Raw genomic sequence first — 20,311 nt, forward strand, 5'->3', positions numbered from 1 at the left:
GGAGATGTCCCTGTATATCCCCTTGATCTCTGGGCCACAGAGGTCAGTTTCCCCTGGAGAGGATGGCTGCTTTGGAGGTTGGCTCTGTGGCCTCGCACCCCACTGAGGCCCTTCCCCTCTGCAGGCTCCACCCCCAACTCTTCAGGTGCTAGCAACCCCCAGGTTTGTGGTGTAGGGTTGGTTGCCAACCTCCAGGAGGCACCTACAGATGCCCCACTCTTCTTATGGTCTCCAGGCAACAGCAGCCAATTCCCCTGGAGAAAATGGCTGCTTTGGAGGGTGAGCTCTTGGGCACTCTGACCTGGTTGAGGTCCCTCCCTTCCCCCAAACCTGCCCCTTCACCATGCAGGCAGGCAGACGTCTGATGGAGTCAAAGCTTGTTGCTCTTCCAGCTGCCATCAGGATCGTGCTGGTTTCCATGGCTCCTGCTGCACACCCCACATCATGGCCTTTTATTCTTTTGACCTTCCCCTTAAGTAAGGCATGGGGGGGGGTGCAAACCAGGCCTCCTCTCTTCCCAGCCAGGCCTCTGTGCACCTGGCACCCCCCCCCCCCCACACACAGCTGCAGAAGAAACGGCATAGAGGCTCTACCGGGACTGATAGCCACATGGGCCTGAGGTGCACATCACCCGAGTGGGGCCATTCAGCTCCTTGCTTTCCACCCTGGACAGCTGCTGGGGGTACCTGGAGCCCTCCCTCCCTGCTCTGTGGTTGGGCCTCGCCTCTGGCTCGGGTGGCCGGCTCTGGGCTGGGGGATACCTGGAGATTTGGGGGAGGGGGTGGAGCCTGGGGAGTGGAGGGTCTCAGTAAGCTACAATTCCCACACCATCCACCCTCCAAAGCTGCCATTTTCTCTGTAATCTGGAGATCCAAGGTCGTAGGGGGAGATCTCCAGGTGCTCCCTGGAGGTTGGCTGCCCTGCCAGTTGCCCTCAGATTGCCTCCTTGGAAACTCAACCCACTGCCCCCATGGGACTTCCCTGCCAACCAGCATCCTTACAGTCCTGGTGCACTGCCAGCCGCCTGCCTCCACTGGGCCCACATCCTTGGAGACTTGACCTCCCGCCCACTCTGGTCCTCATTCTCAACCTGCATCCTCGGAGACCTGGTCATCTGCCCACTTTGGACCTTGACTGCCACCTCTGGCCCATGGACTCACACCCTTGGAAGCTGCCCACTCCAGACCTCACCTCTCGCTCCTGGCTCTCCAACAGACCCCCCTCTCACTGTCTGGGGGTCAAGGAACATACCCAGTCCTAGAGTTTCTCGGCTTGGGGAGCCTTCCGGGTAGTGGGGAGAGAGGTCCAACCACAGGCTGGGCTTCCCTTCCCCCAGCAGCGTCTCTCCCTCCTCTGTAGCTGGCTGGCTCCTGAACTAAACTTGGCTTCTTGGGAAGTCTGTAGATCTCATCTATTCTGAGCGCAAACCCAGGTCCCCTTTTAGCCGGGTGGGAGGAAACTTGAGCTTTAAGGGAGGAATCCTTGCAGTCGCTCACAAAGAGCAGCGAGTTCGAGGGGAGCCTGTGATCCAGAGAGGGGACCAAATCACCGTGTGCCACACCCAGAGGAACTGGAAGGAGCTCAGGATGGGGCTGGGGGCCCTGGGACACTCGCTTGTCCTGTTGGTTCTGGCTGGGGTCTGTCTCCAGGGCGTCCAACTGCAGCAGAGGAAGCCGTTCTTCGAAAGATTTCGGAGACTGGAAGAGCAGGTGAGCCGCTCTCGCCCCCAGGTAGTTCCTCCAGGGCTCTGGTTGGGCATGGACAGTTAACCTGGGGGGGTTGGATTGCCGGAACTGGCCTTTTGCATCCATTTAAACAATTTTCTGCTGCAGATTCTGAAATTTCAGACTTTTGGAGAGATGTATTTTGAAAAAGGTCTCAAAGTAAACTCAGATTTTGCTATTGCAAAGTTGCACGGAATGAAAACGTAAAGAGAAAAGATTCAAGTGGGTGCCAGGTTGGTCTGAAGCAGCAGAACAACTTTTGAGTCCAGTCGGGCACCAACAACGTTTTATTCAAGGTATAAGCTTTTATGTGCGCTGGACCCAAACTCTGTTCTAATGAAGAAGAAACAATTCAAATTCCATTTCAAATGCTAGGAAAGTATTTTAAAATTCTAAATTTTTGAATCTGGTTTTGGTTTCAGTTTCAACAATGTTCACACCCTTTTGGTTCCTGCCAGCTTATTGCCTGTCCCCATACCCTCAGGTATTATTTTGGTTAGTCTTCTGCCTGTGTTCTCCGAATTTCCCTTTATGAGTTCTTAAGACATCTCAGTTCTTTTTCCTTTTACATTTCTGGCTGACACAAAATGGCCTTGTTCAGCTCAGCCAGCTAAACTTCACTTTTGTTTAGCTTGTGAATCGGTGCTCCAAATGGAAATCTAAGTCATGTGGTCATTTTGTAGCAGTCAGTAACTGAGATCTCAAAAGAGAAATCAACAGAACAGGGACTCTGGGTTCCTGCACAGAGAGGGTGGCTTCACCAGAGGCCCTTGGGTCCTCCCCCTGGTTGTTTATGTGGAATGCATGCCCTGTACAGACAGGGCCCTGCCCAACGGAGCTTACAATCAACCTTGAGGCAAGGGAGTTTTGGAGGGCAGGCTCTGAAGATTCAGGTCCAGTAGCCCCACAAGATTTTTGGGAGATGAGCTTTCCAGAGTCAAGGGAGGCAGCAAAGAACAGGGACAGAGAAGGAGGTGGGATAAACAGGAGATGATCTTGGATTCTTATGTATACGGTACTTGCAGCAACACTTCCTCTGTGAAGTCTTGAGAGCAAATATTCTACTTTGTGAGCTACTGGCAATAAAAGTTGTGAGCTGCCGCATAAATGAATTTGCTCTGGGGCCATTTTTCGTGAGCTCAGACCAAAATGTGTGAGCCGGAGGCTAAAAAACTGTGAGCTAGCTCACACTAACTCAGCTTAGAGGGGACACTGCTTGCAAGATGCAGAATGACCAGGACAGAATGAGAACAGGTGGTGGAGAACCTCTTGGGAGTGGGGCGGGGGCTTCTCCCCTGGGTGGGTTTCAGGGGCCTGGGATCACAATGCCAAACCAAAGCCCCCCCAGGGAACAGGAACAGAGATATGAATGTCACCGTTGTCTTTCTGTGCTGAGGGGGCGGGGTTGGCTTTGAAGGCACTGGGGGGTGGGATTTACTGGCTAGCTCCAGGCCCCAGTAAAGATAGAAGATTCAGAGGATGTCTAGTGGCCTGGGTTGTCCACCCAGAAAAACCCGCCCACAACAAGCAAGGATAAATAAAGCTGGGTGATATTTTGAGAGACAGAGCGAGCGTCATCTTCTTTAGTAGGGACAGTGTGAGAAAGAGGCTGCATTGCAGAAGTTCCAGAGGTTTCCTGTCTGTTTCTGTCAAACAGATGGCAGTCCATGGTTAATGTGGAGCTCTGTTGCTCTGCAGATCAGCCACTAGTGAAACACATCTGGAAGATGCCTCTTCGGTCCAACCCCTGTCCCCACAATGAACTCTTTGGGGCAGCCCTCTTAGGCACCGGGCACTCCTGTTCCTCTCGAAAAGCCCTTGGGAGCCCCTGGGGTTTGGGACATCTGCTCTTTTAGCCAGGACGTCCAATATTCTTCTTTCAGAAAGTATTAGCAGGAGGACTGTTTTAAGATGACATACCTTGTATATATTTCATTGGAGTAGGTGGCATGATACAGCCCAATCAGGGTTAGGCAGGGTCTGCAGAGGAAGGCAACCCACCTCTGGGTCTCACTAGCCTGGAAAGCCCCTGGCTGGCATGGCCATGAGTCACTTGTGACTTTTTGGCACTTTACACAGGTCCCCCCGTGGCCACTGGCAGGGGAAGGGGGTAGAGTTGCCAGATCCAGGTGGGAAACTGCTGGCAATTTGGGGGGTGGGGCCTGGGGAGGACCGGGACCTTGGTGGGGTCCAGTGCCACAGAGCCCCCCCTCCAAAGCATCCATTTCCTCCAGGGAACCGATCTCTGTCGTCTGGAAATGAACTGTAATCCCAGGGGATCCCCAGGCCCTGCCTGGAGGCTGGCATCCCCGCCATTTTCTCCAGGAGAAGTGATCTCTGTCATCTGGAGATGAGCTGAAGTTCCAGGGGACCCCCAGATTCCACCTGGAGGCTGCTGGCATCCCAAGGTAGCAGGGACAGAAATCCCTCTTATAAACCTCGGTGTCAGGCCTCTCACTTATTCCAGGTCCCTTCACTGATTTCCACAAAAGTCACTTCCCAGGACAGCTCCCCACCTGAGAAATCATGATTAAAATGTTTCTTATCAGAAGTAACCAGAGAGGGACATGAATGACTTGCAAGAGCAAACCTGTGCCTTGTGTCGGAGTCCAACGACTGGGTGTAACATGACCCTAAGCATATGGGGGGATTGGTCTTGGGGGGGGGGTGCAGAGCTGAGGATGGGGGTGGGCTCTCTGATGAAAACAGTCCCTCCCCAATCCAAGCTGCTTTTAACCGAAGGGGCGGGGGCGGGGTGGGGGGAGACAGATACCCGTCTTTTTTTCTCTACCAAGTCTAAAAGCATTTGGGGTGGGGTGGGGGGCTCAGTCTGGAAATAGGATCAGGGGGTAGAGTTTACAGACTTCTTCTGCATGTTTGACTGGTTTGTTGTTGGGTGTTTTTTTAATAGCCAGAAAACATACTGCGAGTTCCAGGGACGGAATTCCAGCATCACGTTCAGTTTGGCCTTAATTATACTTAGGAATGATTTCCAGTTAACGCTATAAATAATTCTTGTTCAATAACAGATCTCTTCCTAAATATAGTCAGGCTGACTTATGAGCTCCAACTAGGTTGGTGGGGAAGAATAGCCCCCCCCCTCCCCTTTTCCAAAGTTTGTAGATCCCAGTGACTGAACGTGACCAGGTTAAAATGCCCCCAAATGGCCACACAATGGCCAAGGACATCACATACGATCTGGGGAATTAATTCCCTCTTTGAATAGCACCCCGGGCATGAATTGTCTGGGTAGCCCCAAGAAGTTCACAGAAGCACTTTCTGGGGTCACCGACACACAATATTGTCCTATAACCATCTGATTTTCAGGTCTTCCCCCGTTTTGTTCCATTCTTTTTCCAAGCGAGTGAGCTTTGTAGGTCATGTGGAAGGAAAGGTGTCAGATTGCCAACAAGGGAAGTCTCCAAAGGCAATTGGACAGATTCGTGGTCTGTCAGGGGCTACTAGCCATGGTGACTGACGAGACCCTCCATATTCAGAGGCAGTCAACCTCTGAACTCCAGTGCCAGGAGGCAACACCAGGGGAAGGCCTTGCCCTCTCTGCCCTGTGCTGGGCCCTCCAGAGGAACTTCTTGGACTCCATGTGAGGAGATGCTGGACGAGATGGACCGCCAGTCTGATCCAGCAGTGCTTTTCTTACATTCTTCTCAGGGGAAGGCCTCAGCCTCTCTGCCCTGTTGTGGGCCCTCCAGAGGAACTGGCTGGCCACTGTGTGAGACAGGAGGCTGGACTAAATGGACTTTCACTGGTCTGACCCAGCAGGGCTCTTCTGATGTTCTTCTCAGGGGAAGGCCTCAGCCTCTCTGCCCTGTTGTTGGCCCTCCAGAGGAACTGGCTGGCCTCTGTGTGAGGCAGGAGGCTGGACTAGATGAACCCTCAGTGGTCTGACCCAGCAGGGCTCTTCTGAGGTTCTTCTTAGGGGAAGGCCTCGGCCTCTCTGCCCTGTTGTTGACCCTCCAGAGGAATTGGTTGGCCCCTGTGTGAGACAGGAGGCTGGACTAGATGGGCCCTCCCTGGTCTGATCCAGCAGGGCTCTTCTGATGCTCTTCTCAGGGGAAGGCCTCAGCCTCTCTGCCCTGTTGTGGGCCCTCCAGAGGAACTGGCTGGCCACTGTGTGAGACAGGAGGCTGGACTAGATGAACCCTCAGTGGTCTGATCCAGCAGGGCTCTTCTGAGGTTCTTCTCAGGGGAAGGCCTTGGCCTCTCTGCCCTGTTCCTGGCCCTCCAGAGGAACTGGCTGGCCACTGTGTGAGACAGGAGGATGGACTAGACAGACACTCACTACTCTGATCCAGCAGGGCTCTTCTGAGGTTCTTACAATGCTTTTTGCTTCTAGGTCCTGGCGCTTTCCCAAGTGAAGGGGGGCAAGCAGAGCCCATATCAGCCACAACTGGATTTCTCGATTCACATCCTCTCCTTTATTCTCAGGTAGCCAGGAGGACTCAGAGGCACTTTGAGGTGTCCCAAGTGAAAACAGGGCAGGCAATGTGTTAAGCCCCCTCCTGACATAGGCCCCTCTCCATACCCAACACCTTCCACAAGGGGCCTTTCAATGCCTAACTTTGCATTCTTTCCCTCCCCAGTTTCGCCGGTTTCAAGAAGTCTCCCTGGTGCGCCTGCAGGAGATTGCCGCCAATTACAACGTGTCCTCCAACATCGACGCCAGCTTCCGGCACCTGGAGGACAAACAGGAGGCCCTGGAGTCCGCTGCCAACTCGACCCACGCAGCCCTGCATGAGGAGCTGCAGCACCTGAAGAGCTGGGTGAAGAAACTGCAGAACAAGACCAAGAGGGCAGCCTCGAGGGTCCAGGCCCTGGAAGAGTCCCGGCAGGAGAGAGACCAGCAGAGGGCGGCTGAAAGGAAGGCGCAGCAAGCCCTCCTGTCCAACCTGACTCAAGAAGTCGCCAGGAGCTGGGAGGACACCCAAGCCTTACGGTTCAGCCAGGGGAGCCTGCGGAAGGTGCTGGAAAGCTTGCAGGATGCCCTGAAGAACCAGGGAGCCAAGCTGGCCGAGCTCGAGCAGCTGGCGAAGACTCCCCCGGAGCACAACGAGGTCCTCTTGCCCAGCGCCCTGGCTGCAGCCCCCCTGCTGAACCGGAACCCCACGGAGAAGGAGCCGGAAGCAGCTGCCGGCCAGAGTCCCACCTTGAAGAAGCTGCGGGCCAAGCACCGGCAGAGGAAGAGGCTGCAGCAGAAGAGCCGCCGTCTGGTTGCCCAGGCCCAGAACGAATCCCTGTCAGGCCAGAAGCCGCCCCTGCAGGAGAAGGAGCCGGAGGCACCCCTAAGGGTGGAGCCCCGAGGAGGCCTCAGGCAGGAGCAGCTGGCCATGGACAAGGCCCCCGAAGAGCAGGAGCTCCCCAAAGCCCCTCGTCCCCCGGGAACAAGTAGGTCTCTCGGAGCGGGGGCTCCAAAGGGCCACGGGTGCCCACTCTTGGGGGGGGGGGGTGTTCTGCAGGGTCCTCATGCCTGAGAAGTCCCGCACAGGGAATGGTTCCCAGCATAAGAACATAAGAGAAGCCATGTTGGATCAGGCCAATGGCCCCTCCAGTCCAACACTCTGTGTCACATAAGAACATAAGAGAAGCCATATTGGATCAGGTCAGTGGCCCATCCAGTCCAACACTCTGTGTCACATGAGATCATAAGAGAAGCCATGTTGGATCAGGCCAATGGCCCATCCAGTCCAACACTCTGTGTCACATGAGAACATAAGAGAAGCCACGTTGGATCAGGTCAGTGGCCCATCCAGTCCAACACTCTGTGTCACATAAGAACATAAGAGAAGCCATGTTGGATCAGGCCAGTGGACCCTCTAGTCCAACACTCTGTGTCACATGAACATAAGAGAAGCCCTGTTGGATCAGGCCAATGGCCCATCCAGTCCAACACTCTGTGTCACAGAAGAACATAAGAGAAGCCATGCTGGATCAGGCCAGTGGCCCCTCCAGTCCAACACTCTGTGTCACAGAAGAACATAAGAGAAGCCCTGTTGGATCAGGCCAATGGCCCCTCCAGTCCAACACTCTGTGTCACATAAGAACATAAGAGAAGCCATGTTGGATCAGGCCAATGGCCCCTCCAGTCCAACACTCTGTGTCACAGAAGAACATAAGAGAAGCCATGCTGGATCAGGCCAATGGCCCCTCCAGTCCAACACTCTGTGTCACAGAAGAACATAAGAGAAGCCATGCTGGATCAGGCCAATGGCCCATCCAGTCCAACACTCTGTGTCACAGAAGAACATAAGAGAAGCCCTGTTGGATCAGGCCAATGGCCCCTCCAGTCCAACACTCTGTGTCACAGAAGAACATAAGAGAAGCCATGCTGGATCAGGCCAATGGCCCCTCCAGTCCAACACTCTGTGTCACAGAAGAACATAAGAGAAGCCCTGTTGGATCAGGCCAATGGCCCCTCCAGTCCAACACTGTGTCACATAAGAACATAAGAGAAGCCATATTGGATCACGCCAATGGCCCCTCCAGTCCAACACTCTGTGTCACATAGGAACATAAGAGAAGCCATGTTGGATCAGGCCAGTGGCCCTTCCAGTCCAACACTCTATGTCACATAAGAACATAAGAGAAGCCATGTTGGATCAGTCCAGTGTCCCTTCCAGTCCAACACTCTGTGTCACATAAGAACATAAGAGAAGCCATGTTGGATCAGGCCAATGGCCCCTCCAGTCCAACCCTCTGTGTCACATAAGAACATAAATGAAGCCATGTTGGATCAGGCCAATGGCCCCTCCAGTCCAACACTCTGTGTCACACAGTGGCCAATACACACACACACACACACACACTGTGGCTAATAGCCAGCAGCAGCGGTTGGTTCCCTGAACGGTGCCTGCACCAACCCTAGCTCTCCCCGCTGGCCGTGGGGATTCTCTCCCCGTGGGGATTCTCTCCTGTTAGCACCACACCCCAGATGGAGAGCCTGGCTGCCCACTGCCCCCTTTTCGCAGAGATTCTGTCCTCCGTCATCCTCTCTTCTGATGGTCAGCTGAGGGATGTTCTGCCCTCATGCTTAGAGAAGAAGACGACTTGGTTTTTATACCTCACTTCTCTCTACCTGAAGGAGTCTCAGAGCGGTTTCCAATCTCCTTCCCTTCCTCTCCTCACAACAGACACCCTGTGAGCAATGTTCCCTCTAAGCTAGAGAATCTTGTGAGCAAAAATTCTACTTTGTGAGCTCCTGGCATGAAAGTGGTGAGCTGCTGTATAAATGATTCTGCTCTGGGGCCATTTTTCCTGAGCTAAGACAAAAATGTGTGAGCTGGAGGATAAAAAGCTGTGAGCTAGCTCACACCAACTCTGCTTAGAGGGAACACTGCCTGTGAGGTAGGAGGGGCTGAGAGAGCTCTGAGAGAGCTGTGACTGGCCCAAGGTCACTCCAGTTGGTTGCATGTGAAGGAGGAGGAGGAGCGGGGAATTAAGCCCAGCTCTCCCAGACTGGAGTCTACTGCTCTTAACTATGAAGCCAGGGGGTGGGGGGGTGCTTCTAGTGTCCTGGCCCCACTGATGGACCTCCTGATGGCACCTGGGTTTTTTGGCCACTGTGTGACACAGAGTGTTGGACTGGATGGGCCACTGGCCTGATCCAACATGCCTTCTCTTATGTTCTTATGTCTGGGGCAGTGATGCTCTGTATTCTTGGTGCTTGTGGGGCGGGCAACAGTGGGAGGGCTTCTAGTGTCCTGGCCCCACTGATGGACCTCCTGATGGCCCCTGGTTTTTTTGGCCACTGTGTGACACAGAGTCATTGGCCTGATCCAACATGGCTTCTCTTATGTTTGGCACCCCTGCTCTAGATGGTAGTATTGGAGTATTGTGTTCAATACTGGAGTACTGTGTTCAGTTTTGAGCACCACATTTTGAGAAGGATACAGACAAGCTGGAAGGGCTCCAGAGGAGGGCGACAAAGATGGTGAGGGGTCTGGAGACCAAGTCCTATGAGGAAAGGTTGAAGGAGCTGGGCCTGTTTAGCTAGGAGAGGAGGCGGCTGAGAGGTGATATGATCACCATCTTCAAGGACTTGAAGGGCTGTCCTGTAGAGGATGGTGTGGAATTGTTTTGTGTGGTAGGTAGGACCGGTAGCTCAGTGGGGACGGACAGTAGCTCAGTGGTAAAGCATCTGCTTGGTAAGCAGAAGGTCCCAGGCATCTCCAAAAAAGGGTCCAGGCAAATAGGTGTGAAAAACCTTAGCTTGAGACCCTGGAGAGCCGCTGCCAGTCTAAGTAGACAATACTGACTTTGATGGACCGAGGGTCTGATTCAGTATAAGGCAGCTTCATATGTTCATATGACCAGAACCAATGGGTTGAAATTAAGTCAAAAGAGTTTCCGGGTCAACATTAGGAAGAACTTCCTGACCGTTAGAACGATTCCTCAGTGGAACAGGCTTCCTCCTCAGGAGGTGGTGGGCTCTCCTTCCTTGGGGCTTTTTAAGCAGAGGCTGGATGGCCATCTGACAGCAATGAGGATCCTGTGAATTTAGGGGGAGGGGTTTGTGAGTTTAGAGCAGTTCCTCAGTGGAACAGGCTTCCTCCTTGGGAGGTGGTGGGCTCTCCTTCCTTGGAGGTTTTTAAACAGAGGCTAGATGGCCATCTGACAGCAATGAGGATCCTGTGAATTTAGGGGGAGGTGTTGGTGAGTTTCCTGCATTGTGCAGAGGGTTGGTCTAGATGACCCTGGAGACCCCTTCCAACTCTAGGATTCTTCAGGAGGTGGTGGGCTCTCCTTCCCTGGAGGTTTTTAAGCAGAGGCTAGATGGCCATCTGACAGCAATGAAGGTCCTGTGAATTTAGGGGGAGGGGTTTGTGAGTTTAGAGAAGTTCCTCAGTGGAACAGGCTTCCTCCTCGGGAGGTGGTGGGCTCTCCTTCCTTGGAGGTTTTTAAACAGAGGCTGGATGGCCATCTGACAGCAATGAGGATCCTGTGAATTTAAGGGGAGGGATTTGTGAGTTTAGAGCAGTTCCTCAGTGGAACAGGCTTCCTCCTCGGGAGGTGGTGGGCTCTCCTTCCTTGGAGGTTTCTAAACAGAGGCTGGATGGCCATCTGACAGCAATGAGGATCCTGTGAATTTAGGGGGAGGTGCTGGTGAGTTTCCTGCATTGTGCAAAGGGTTGGTCTAGATGACCCTGGAGGCCCCTTCCAACTCTAGGATTCTTCAGGAGGTGGTGGGCTCTCCTTCCCTGGAGGTTTTTAAGCAGAGGCTAGATGGCCATCTGACAGCAATGAAGGTCCTGTGAATTTAGGGGGAGGGGTTTGTGAGTTTAGAGAAGTTCCTCAGTGGAACAGGCTTCCTCCTCGGGAGGTGGTGGGCTCTCCTTCCTTGGAGGTTTCTAAACAGAGGCTAGATGGCCATCTGACAGCAATGAAGCTCCTGTGAATTGAGGGGGAGGTGTTTGAGAGTTTCCTGCATTGCGCAGGGGGTTGGACTAGATGACCCTGGAGGTCCCTTCCAACTCTAGGATTCTATGATCCAGTGCAGAGAACAACCATTCTCTCTCTCTCTCTGTCAGTCTGCAACGTGGGCTCCATGCTGGTTTTCCCCAACGCTTCCACGGAGAACTTTGTGGACTTTGGGCCGAGCTTCCACACCGGACTGCTGGAGCTCAGCCTGTGCAGCTGGGTGAAGACCAGCGCCGGCTACCTGGGCACGACCCTGTCCTACGCCACCGAAGACAATGACAACAAGCTGGTGCTGCACGGCAGGGATGCGGCCCCCCGGAACGCCATCCACTTTGTCATCGGGGACCCGGCCTTCCGGGAGCTGCCGGTGGGGCGTCTCCTGGACAGTCAGTGGCACCACCTGTGCCTCATCTGGTCCTCCATCCAGGGCCGGTACTGGTTCTACGTGGACAGGCGGCTGGCTTCTATGGGCTCCAGGTTCCAGAAGGGCTACGAGATCCCCGCCGGAGGGTCACTCGTCCTGGGCCAGGAACAGGACACCCTCGGTGGGGGGTTTGAGCCCTCGGAGGCCTTTGTGGGGTCCTTGGCCGGTTGGGCCATGTGGGACCGGGCGCTGTCGCCGGGGGAGGTCTCCAGCATCGCCATTGGGGACGGCCTCCCTCGGGGCCCAATCCTCTCTCTGGCAAACGTCACCAGGCTCAGCGGGGCTGTGCAGAAGGTGAGCTGCAGCTGCCTCGAGCACTGCCTGTGAGACATCGGCCTGGCTGACAGGGAGCGTTGCCAACTCTGGCTTGGGAGTTCCTGGAGATTTGTGTGCCTGGGGGTGGGGGTCTGGGGGAGGGAAGGGAGGTCCAGGAGACTGGGATTCTGAGAACTTCCTCCAGACTGGGGGAGGGGGGGGGGAAGGCTGGCATCATGCTATAGAAAGCAGCCATTTTCTCCAGAGGGGGCTGATCTCTGTAGTCTGATTGTTACCCCAGGAGCTCTCCAGTTCCTAGATGGAAGTTGGCAACCCCATTTACAGGCTAGCTCAGCCACCCGCCATCCTGTTCTCCAAGAACATGCTGCCACAAAGATTTCCCCTCCCCAAAAGGACGCTTCGTCCTCTCCTAAGGCCCAACTGCTAATCCCAGCTGCACAATCCGAAACCAGGAGGATCCGGAAAGTATTAGCGGCCCAGGGCACAGCCCGAACGGAGCCTGCCTTCCAAGTGCCTCTCTGCAGTTCAGGCCTTCGTGTTTGGCTCAGAAGGCCGTTCAGCTCTCCGGCCCTCTGCTGGCCTTGATGGAGCCTCCAGATCAGCTCGTCCTCTCCCAGGTTCCTGCCATGTGGCCCTTGAAGGGCAAGCCCCTTCCCACAAGCAAAGGGTCCCTTTCGGAGCTGGAGAGTCAACAGGTGCCCAGGTTAGCTGCATCAAAGGCAGAGCCGATGCGGCCAGTTCCTGTTCACAGCAGTGGGATATGTGCCAGAGGCCTTCCCCAACAGAATTTCCCATTGAGGTTTCCTGCCTCCAGCCCCCAAAGAGCCCCCCAACAGTCTAGTCCTGGCTGGTCCAAACTGCTCCCCCCACTCTTGCAGCGTCAGCAGCCCACAGAGGAAGACATTCCCAAGACAAATCACAGTGAGAGATGGCAGAACTTGAATTCCTGCACAAGCTCAGATTGGTGGATCCCCCCTCCCAGGCCTGAATAGGGACAGAGGACTCTGATCTCACTATAGATGCTAATTTTCCATCCCCACCCCCCCCCTAGCATTTCCGCTCTGCTGCAGTCAAGCGGATGACAAGGTGCCTGGTGCCTTTGCAGCCTTCACCCCCTCCCCCTACTGGGATAAAACAGGGTTGCCAGCTCTGGGTTGGGAAATTCCTGGAGATTTTGGGGGTGAAGTTGGAGGAGGATGGGAGGGGCCTCGGTGGGGTACAATGCCCTGGAGACCACCTTCCAAAGTAGCCATCTTCTCGGGGGAACTGATCTCCATAACCTGGTCTGAAGCAACAGAACAAAGCTTGATTTCCAGTGGCACCCTAAAGCCCAACAAAGCTTAATGCCCATAAAAGCTTCTATCTGCAACTAAACTGTGTTGCCTTAAAGGTGCCTCTTGTCTCAAACTTCGTTCTGGAGCCCAGTTGTTATTCCAGGGGGGGTCTCCAAGCCAAGGACGATAAAAGGACTGCGAGACCCGCCCTTCCACTCTGCTCACATCTGACGAAGGGAGCCGGGCCTCTCAAAAGCTGACGCCTTGAAACTCCAGTTAGTCAGTCAGGCGTTCCTAGACTCAAACCTGACAGTATTTGAGAGTCCTTTCCAGGGCTTCCCCCAGCCTGGGACACTCCGTGCTTTCCTGGCCCTGTGACAGAGGCAGCCCGGCCCTGCTGGGGCTCCTCCTTCCTCCTCCTCCTGTACCTCTAGCCAGGGAGACGGGCAATCTGTGGATTGGGCCCCTCGAGTTTGTAACGAAAGGCAGCCATGGGTGGGGGATGTGGAACACCTTCCATTTGCCTGCTTAGAACTCCACACACAACACAGAGCCATGTTGCTTCCTATTCACGGCCCCCAAATTCTCCCCCACTGTGGCTGTGGCGAATCAAATGCAAGACTGTGATCAGGCAGGCAAGAAGGGGAACAGTTTCAGCAGTCCCTCTGCACCCGCCCCTGACACTCCATTCCCCCTCTCAGCTGTCACAGGCGGGGGGGAAGGGGGGCTGCTTTCATTGTAAAAAGAATAGACACCAAGAAGCTGAAATGTGTCTGGGGGTTCCTGTCGAGCGTCCTTTGGTCCTCCCCGTTCTGTAGCCTCCGTCTTCCTCCTGCTATCCTCTGCATGGCTGCCCAGCTGGAACGGTCTGCATACTGCATGGACTGACTTGCTATTCTCATGGCCAGGTTGTAATAAGAGGAACCCCAAGGACAATGTTGGGAAGGATGGGAATAATAAATTCCGTTCTGGTTTGAGCCACCGTGTTCTCTTTTGCTTTTCTTTCCAGCCAAGGGTCACTCTGGGATGGGGCCAGGACTCCAACAGCCCCGTTGAGCTTTTTCTTTTCTTTTTTTAACCAAGGAAACCCAGCAGGTTAGAACAATAAGTTGTCCTGGCATCGGCTGGCTGTCAGCAAATTTAGCTCGGAGTCCTTCAGGCACTGCAGGTACTTTGGCTGAAGTCAGGAACTCCTTTGCAGAATAGGTGATTTTAACTACCTGCAGATTGATTGGGTCAATATGTGTTCTGGTCGAGAGAAAGGGATTGAGTTTCTTGATGCTCTCAGTGACTGTGCTATGGAGCAGATGGTCTCAGAACCTACCAGGGGTGGGGCGATCCTGGATTTGGCCCTAAGTAATGCCCAAGACTTGGTGAGAGATGTAAAAGTGATCACACCGATTATTGAAGGAGGATAGGGAAATGGCTGAGAAGCTGAATGCATTTTTTGCCTCCATCTTCACTGTGGAAGATGAGAAGTGTTTGCCTGCTCCAGAACCACTTATTTTGGAACGGGTGTTGAAAGACCTGAGTCAGATTGAGGTGACAAGAGAGGAGGTCCTACAACTGATAGACTAATTAAAAACTAATAAGTCACCAGGCCCGGATGGCAAAGTTGAACTTGTGGATCTTCTGACCAAGATGTGTAATCTTTCATTGACATCTGCCTCCATTCCTGAGGACTGGAAGGTAGCAAATGTCACCCCCATCTTTAAAAAGGGATCCAGAGGAGATCCAGGAAATTACAGGCCAATCAGTCTGATTTCAATACCAGGAAAGTTGGTAGAAACCATTATCAAGGACAGAATGGGTAGGCACATTGATGAACACAAGTTGTTGAGGAAGACTCAGCATGGGTTCTGTAAGGGAAGATCTTGCCTCACTAACCTGTTACATTTCTTGGGGCTCTTTAGCTTGGAGAAACGTCGACTGTGGAGTGACATGATAGAGATTTACAAAACATGTGGACAAAGGAGACCCAATAGATGTTGTTTACCTTGACTTCCAGAAAGCTTTTGATAAAATTCCTCATCAAAGGCTCCTTAGTAAGCTTGAGAGTCATGGAGTAAAAGGACAGGTCCTCTTGTGGATCACAAACTGGCTAGTTAATAGGAAGCAGAGAGTGAGTATAAATGGGCAGTCTTCGGAGTGGAGGACGGTAAGCAGTGGGGTGCCGCAGGGCTCAGTACTGGGTCCCATGCTTTTTAACTTGTTCATAAATGATTTGGAGTTGGGTGTGAGCAGTGAAGTGGCCAAGTTTGCAGATTACACTAAATTGTTCAGGGTGGTGAGATCCAGAGAGGATTGTGAGGCACTCAAAAGGGATCTGCTGAGGCTGGGTGAGTGGGCGTCAACGTGGCAGATGAGGTTCAATGTGGCCAAGTGCAAAGTAATGCACATTGGGGCCAAGAATCCCAGCTACAAATACAAGTAGATGGGTTGTGAACTGGCAGAGACTGACCAAGAGAGAGATATTGGGGTCGTGGTAGATAACTCACAGAAAATGTAGACAGTGTGCGATTGCAATAAAAAAGGCCAGCGCCATGCTGAGAATTATTAGGAAGGGAATTGAAAACAAATCATCCAGTATCATAATGCCCCTGTATAAATCGATGGTGCGGTCTCTTTTGGAATACTGTGTACAATTCTGGTCACCGCACCTCAAAAAGGATATTATAGCATTGGAAAAAGTCCAGAAAAGGGCAACTAGAATGATTAAAGGGTTGGAACACTTTCCCTATGAAGGAAGGTTGAAACGCTTGGGGCTCTTTAGCTTGGAGAAACGTCGACTGCGGGGTGACATGATAGAGATTTACAAGACTATGCATGGGATGGAGAGGGTAGAGAAAGAAGGACTTTTCTCCCTTTCTCACAATACAAGAACTCGTGGGCATTTGATGAAATTGCTGAGCAGTCAGGTTAAAACAGATAAAAGGAAGTACTTCTTCACCCAAAGGGTGATTAACACGTGGAATTCACTGCCACAGGAGGTGGTGGCAGCTACAAGCATAGACAGCTTCAAGAGGGGGTTAGATAAAAATATGCAAAAGAGGTCCATCAGTGGCTATCAGCCACAGTGTGTGTGGCTTCTCTTATGTTCTAATTTGTATGGATGGGCTTTGCTGTCCAATTCTCTCCTCCTCTCCTCTCGCTGTTTCTGGCAGGTGGAGGAGAGCAGATAAGCAAAAAGGGGATAAAATGGGGGGGGGGGGGTGTCGGTTTTAAAAAAACGTGTATACCTTGCCTTTCACCCGAACGTGGTCCCAAAAGCAGCATGTCATTCCCCTCTCCTCCTCTGTATCCTCACAATAAGCCTGTGCTGTTAGGCGGAGAGTGTGTGAGTGGCCCAGGGTCACCCAGCAAGCTTCCATGGCACAAGTGAGGGATTCGATCCCATTCCCACATCCTACACTGACACTTTAACCACTAAATGAAAAGGGGCCTCTCGCAGTTTCAATGCCGCTGGGTCCAGAAACGTCTCCAGTGTGAGAAACAGACCCAGCGTCCTCTTGTCGGGAATGTTTTCTCTGCAGTTCCTGGGTGGCTGAAGAGGAGTGTATGGCCGTGTGCAGAGTGTTTCTTCTCAGCCCTGCGTGACACCCAGATGAAAAGGACAGCGAACGCGGCCCAAGCGATCCCTACTGCTCCTGGGTCGCCTGTCAGACCAGCTGGCTTGCTTCAGACACACTCACCAGGCCTTTGCTGCTCCGGTGATCTCACCAGGTCAGGACGGAAAGTCCAGTGACGGGGCGTGAGCCAGTGGCATGAAGGCCCTGAGTCACCCGTCCCTGTTTTCCTTTCCCAGCTCCCCACCACACCCTTCTGCATCGTGAGGCTGATCTAGAAGATCAGCAGGGGAGGAAGCCTAGATTATCCCCCAGGAGTATGGCCGAAAGAGACAAGAGCGAGGAGAGAAGCAGGCCCCCTTTTTCTGGCATGAGGGCAGGGGAGGGGGCTCTTTGCTCCAAGGGAGAGCAGAACCCCGTGGAGAGAAGAAGGCTGTGCCTCCAGCACACCTTGCTGCTGGGGTGGGGGGGGGAGCACACAGGTGGTGCCTGGAGGCAGGGTTGGCTTTGGGGGTAGATCCAGGAGAGGTTGGAGTTGGGGAGGGAAGGGGCCTCAGTATAGTCCAATGCCATAGAGTCCCCCCTTCAAATCAGCCATTTTCTCCAGGGGAGCTGCTCTCTGCCAGTTGGAGATCAGGTGTACAAGTGGGAGATCTTCAGGCCCTGAGTGTACAAGTGGGAGATCTTTCCGTCCTGACCTGGTGAGACCTGGAGGCTGGCAACCCTACTGGCCAGAGATTTCCCAGAATCAGCCGATCTCCAGATTGCAGAGATCAGCTCCCCTGGAGAAAACGGCTCCTCCCCTCCATAAACAGCACTCTCCCGAGGCTTCCCGCCCCCAAGTCTCCAGGGAGTGTCCCATCTAGAGTTGGCAACCCAGTCCTGCAGAGACAGATGCCCTACTGACAGCGGGCGGCGGCTCCTCCCTCCCGCCAGGCTGGTCCTCCCGTGCGCCCCGTCGGGCCAGGCAGGCGCAGGGACTACATCTCCCAGGATGCGTCGGGCGCGGGGAGTCACGTGGGCCGGGGCCTGCCTGCGGGTCACATGACCGGCGGCCGGGCTGCTGCTGCTCGTTCCCCGCTGCGGCGGCCGTCGAGGATGGCGAACGTGGCGACGAAGGTCTCGTGGTCCGGGCGGGAGCGGGAAGGGGCCCAAGGCGAGACCACGCCGCTCCTCAACGGCACGCCCGCCCCCAAGCCCCGCCAGGTACCAGCCTCCCGGGCCGGGCGGGAGACGGGGCGGGAGGGGCTCTCTTCTTCCTCCTCCTCTCGAGGACGCCGGAGGGGAGCGGGGCTCCCGGGCCCCCTGGGCGGGTGCAGAACAGTGGCTGCCCTCCCCGGGGCCTTTGGGCTGGGCTGTCAGCGAGGACGGGTGCCAGCTCCAGGCCGGGGGAGGGAGGGCAGCAGGGCCTCAATGGGGGTGGCACGAGGCCACCGAGTCCAAGGGCCTGCTTTTCTCCAGGGGGACTCGACTCTGTCGTCTGGGGAGGAGCTGTCATTCCAGGGCGTCTCCAGGCCCCACCGGGAGGCTGAGTAAACCCAAAAGAGAATCGCGGTAGTAGCTAGCAGGAAAAGAAAGCACAAGGCTTCCGTGATTACCAGCCTCAAACAGTAATAACTAATAATAATAAGCAATCAAAGAAACTATCAAAACTTATATAATATGAGGTGGTAATAGAAATAAAATCAGTGCAATCATTTATACAAAATGGAACAAAAACCACCACAAATCAAGTCCATTTTTTAAGCAATCCAATGACAACACTTGGACTTGATCTCTGGTAGTTTGAGGCTGGTGATCAGGGAAGCCTTGTGCTTTCTTTTCCTGCTACCCACTGAGAGGCTGGCATCCCCAGAAGGCACCAGTTGCTTGCTCTGCAGGCTGGGCTGAAGTCTGTGCCCCGGCCCATTGCTCAGGGTCTAACCAGTGGGCCACGGCGCCATCATGATGCCATCACGGCCGCCGTTGGGGCTCTTGTTTGTGGGCCAGAAGAGCAGCTCTGGGGAGGAAAGGCTTTTGCTTCTTGCCACCTTCAGCCCAGAAGAGGCGCGCCAAACCTCTGGCCTTATCCAGGCAGAATTTTGCTCTGCTTTTTGCAAAATGAGGCTCCTTTGTCCAGGCGATGGTCCTGGAATTTATTTAATGCTCGTGTTTCTGATTCAAACAACCTGTCAGTTTTAAAATAAAACCAAGGCTAACATTTGGAAATAAATTATGGATCAGTGCAAAGGAGGTCGGTAGGAACACTAATATGAAGTGGCAGCTTAAAATGTTGTGGCAACCTGAGAACACTTTTTAAAAGCCCCACCAGCCTTTTCTGACTGGGAGTTCTGGGGGAAGGGTGCCCCTCCTGTTAGAGTTGCCGTCTCTGACATGGGAAATCCCTGGAGATTTAGGAAATGGGTCTGTGGATGGTGGTGTTTGGGGAGCTGCAGAGCGTTAGCAGGGTGGGGATAGCATTCTAAGACTTCTGCTCCTCCTAGACTCAAGCCTGTAGCCACAGGGGCCTGCGAGGGCACTGCCCCCTGACTCCCAGGGGACCAGCCAGGGTGCAACCTGCTCTCCCCACCCGCTTTTTGCCATGGCTGTAGTCGGAGCTGGGAGAGCTGAGCAGGGCCCAGTGCAGTGCAGCAACAAAAGCAGTAGGTGGAGAGGAGGGAGGTGGAGGAAGCCCTGTGGGAGGGGCCAGGGAGGGGGGGGATGGATGGAGCAGCTGGCTGCAAAGTGCTGGACTGGGGGAGAAGGAGGTGGAAGGAAACCTCCCTGCTTGCATGCAAGGTGAAGTCCCTACATGACTCCCAAGTTTTAGGCCTACCTGCCTGGACTTGGCCACATTCAGAGCCTCCAGCTTTTGCCCCAGAAAGCTTCTGAGAAGTGGCAAGCCCCACAGTGGAGGGGAAAGGGTGCCCCCGGTCTTTTTAAAAAGCCCTCTCAACTTTTAAAATCCTGGCTACAGCCCTGCCTATAACCCGTGGTGTACAATAGAGCTCACCCTCTGAAGTTGAGGTCTGGGTATCAGTTGTAGAGTTCTCCAGGTGCCACCTGGGGGGTTGGCAACCCTGCCCTCCCTGTGTGCCTAGTGGGGTGACAGTTTATGCAGGGGGGCCCAGTTCTTCTTTGCACCTTCTAGCTTGGAAGGTGTCGCTTCCGCAGGCCCCATTCTCGGCTTCCCTGCTGTGTGGAAACTACAAACACAGCGACTTGACGCTCAACAATCCTTTTGATCGTTTTCAGTCGTCTCCCAAATCCGAAGCATTTGACTCGTGGGCCCGCCTGTCTGCTGTGTGGCAGAGCTGGGGAGAGGAGGGGGGGGCCCAGAGGAATAGTCTCAGCTCCAGCCTTGTGATCTGTCTCTGGGGCAGGCCGCCCCTCCCCAAAGCGGCACTGATCTGGGCATTATCTCCTGGAATGTCACATGCCGGGCAGTGCCGAGTGGGCTCTGTAGCTGAAGCTGCCTCCATGTGGCCAGTTTCTCCCTGCCCACCACCAAAATCGACCAAGGGTCTTTTATTCAGCTCCTTCTCATCCCCTTTAATTGCCCCAGAAATCCAGAGTCAACCCGGATTGTGTTCTTGAAACAGTCGCTTGGGAGGGGCTCAGCATGCAGGTTTGCAA

At 54.0% G+C, this 20,311-nt stretch overlaps 1 protein-coding gene across 1 annotated transcript; it reads left to right on the top strand.

Annotated features, from left to right (window-relative positions):
- The first annotated feature begins 1,586 nt into the window (after positions 1-1,586).
- Positions 1,587-11,914, top strand: PTX4 (pentraxin 4). Its single transcript, XM_060260653.1, has 3 exons — positions 1,587-1,709; positions 6,326-7,127; positions 11,267-11,914. Exons 1-3 carry the CDS (start codon positions 1,587-1,589, stop codon positions 11,905-11,907), a joined length of 1,566 nt encoding a protein of 521 aa, XP_060116636.1. The 3' UTR covers positions 11,908-11,914.
- Positions 11,915-20,311: the final 8,397 nt, after the last annotated feature.

Source organism: Heteronotia binoei, chromosome 20 (assembly GCF_032191835.1).
Source record: "Heteronotia binoei isolate CCM8104 ecotype False Entrance Well chromosome 20, APGP_CSIRO_Hbin_v1, whole genome shotgun sequence".
NCBI lineage: Eukaryota > Metazoa > Chordata > Lepidosauria > Squamata > Gekkonidae > Heteronotia > Heteronotia binoei.

What these genes read in the sequence shown, in the direction of transcription:
- PTX4 (XM_060260653.1), top strand. Translation starts at nt 1,587, where the DNA reads ATGGGGCTGGGGGCCCTGGGACACTCGCTTGTCCTGTTGGTTCTGGCT. An exon ending in TTCGGAGACTGGAAGAGCAG is followed by an intron (nt 1,710 to 6,325) that starts GTGAGCCGCTCT and finishes TTCCCTCCCCAG; the next exon opens with TTTCGCCGGTTTCAAGAAGT. An exon ending in CCCTCGTCCCCCGGGAACAA is followed by an intron (nt 7,128 to 11,266) that starts GTAGGTCTCTCG and finishes TCTCTCTGTCAG; the next exon opens with TCTGCAACGTGGGCTCCATG.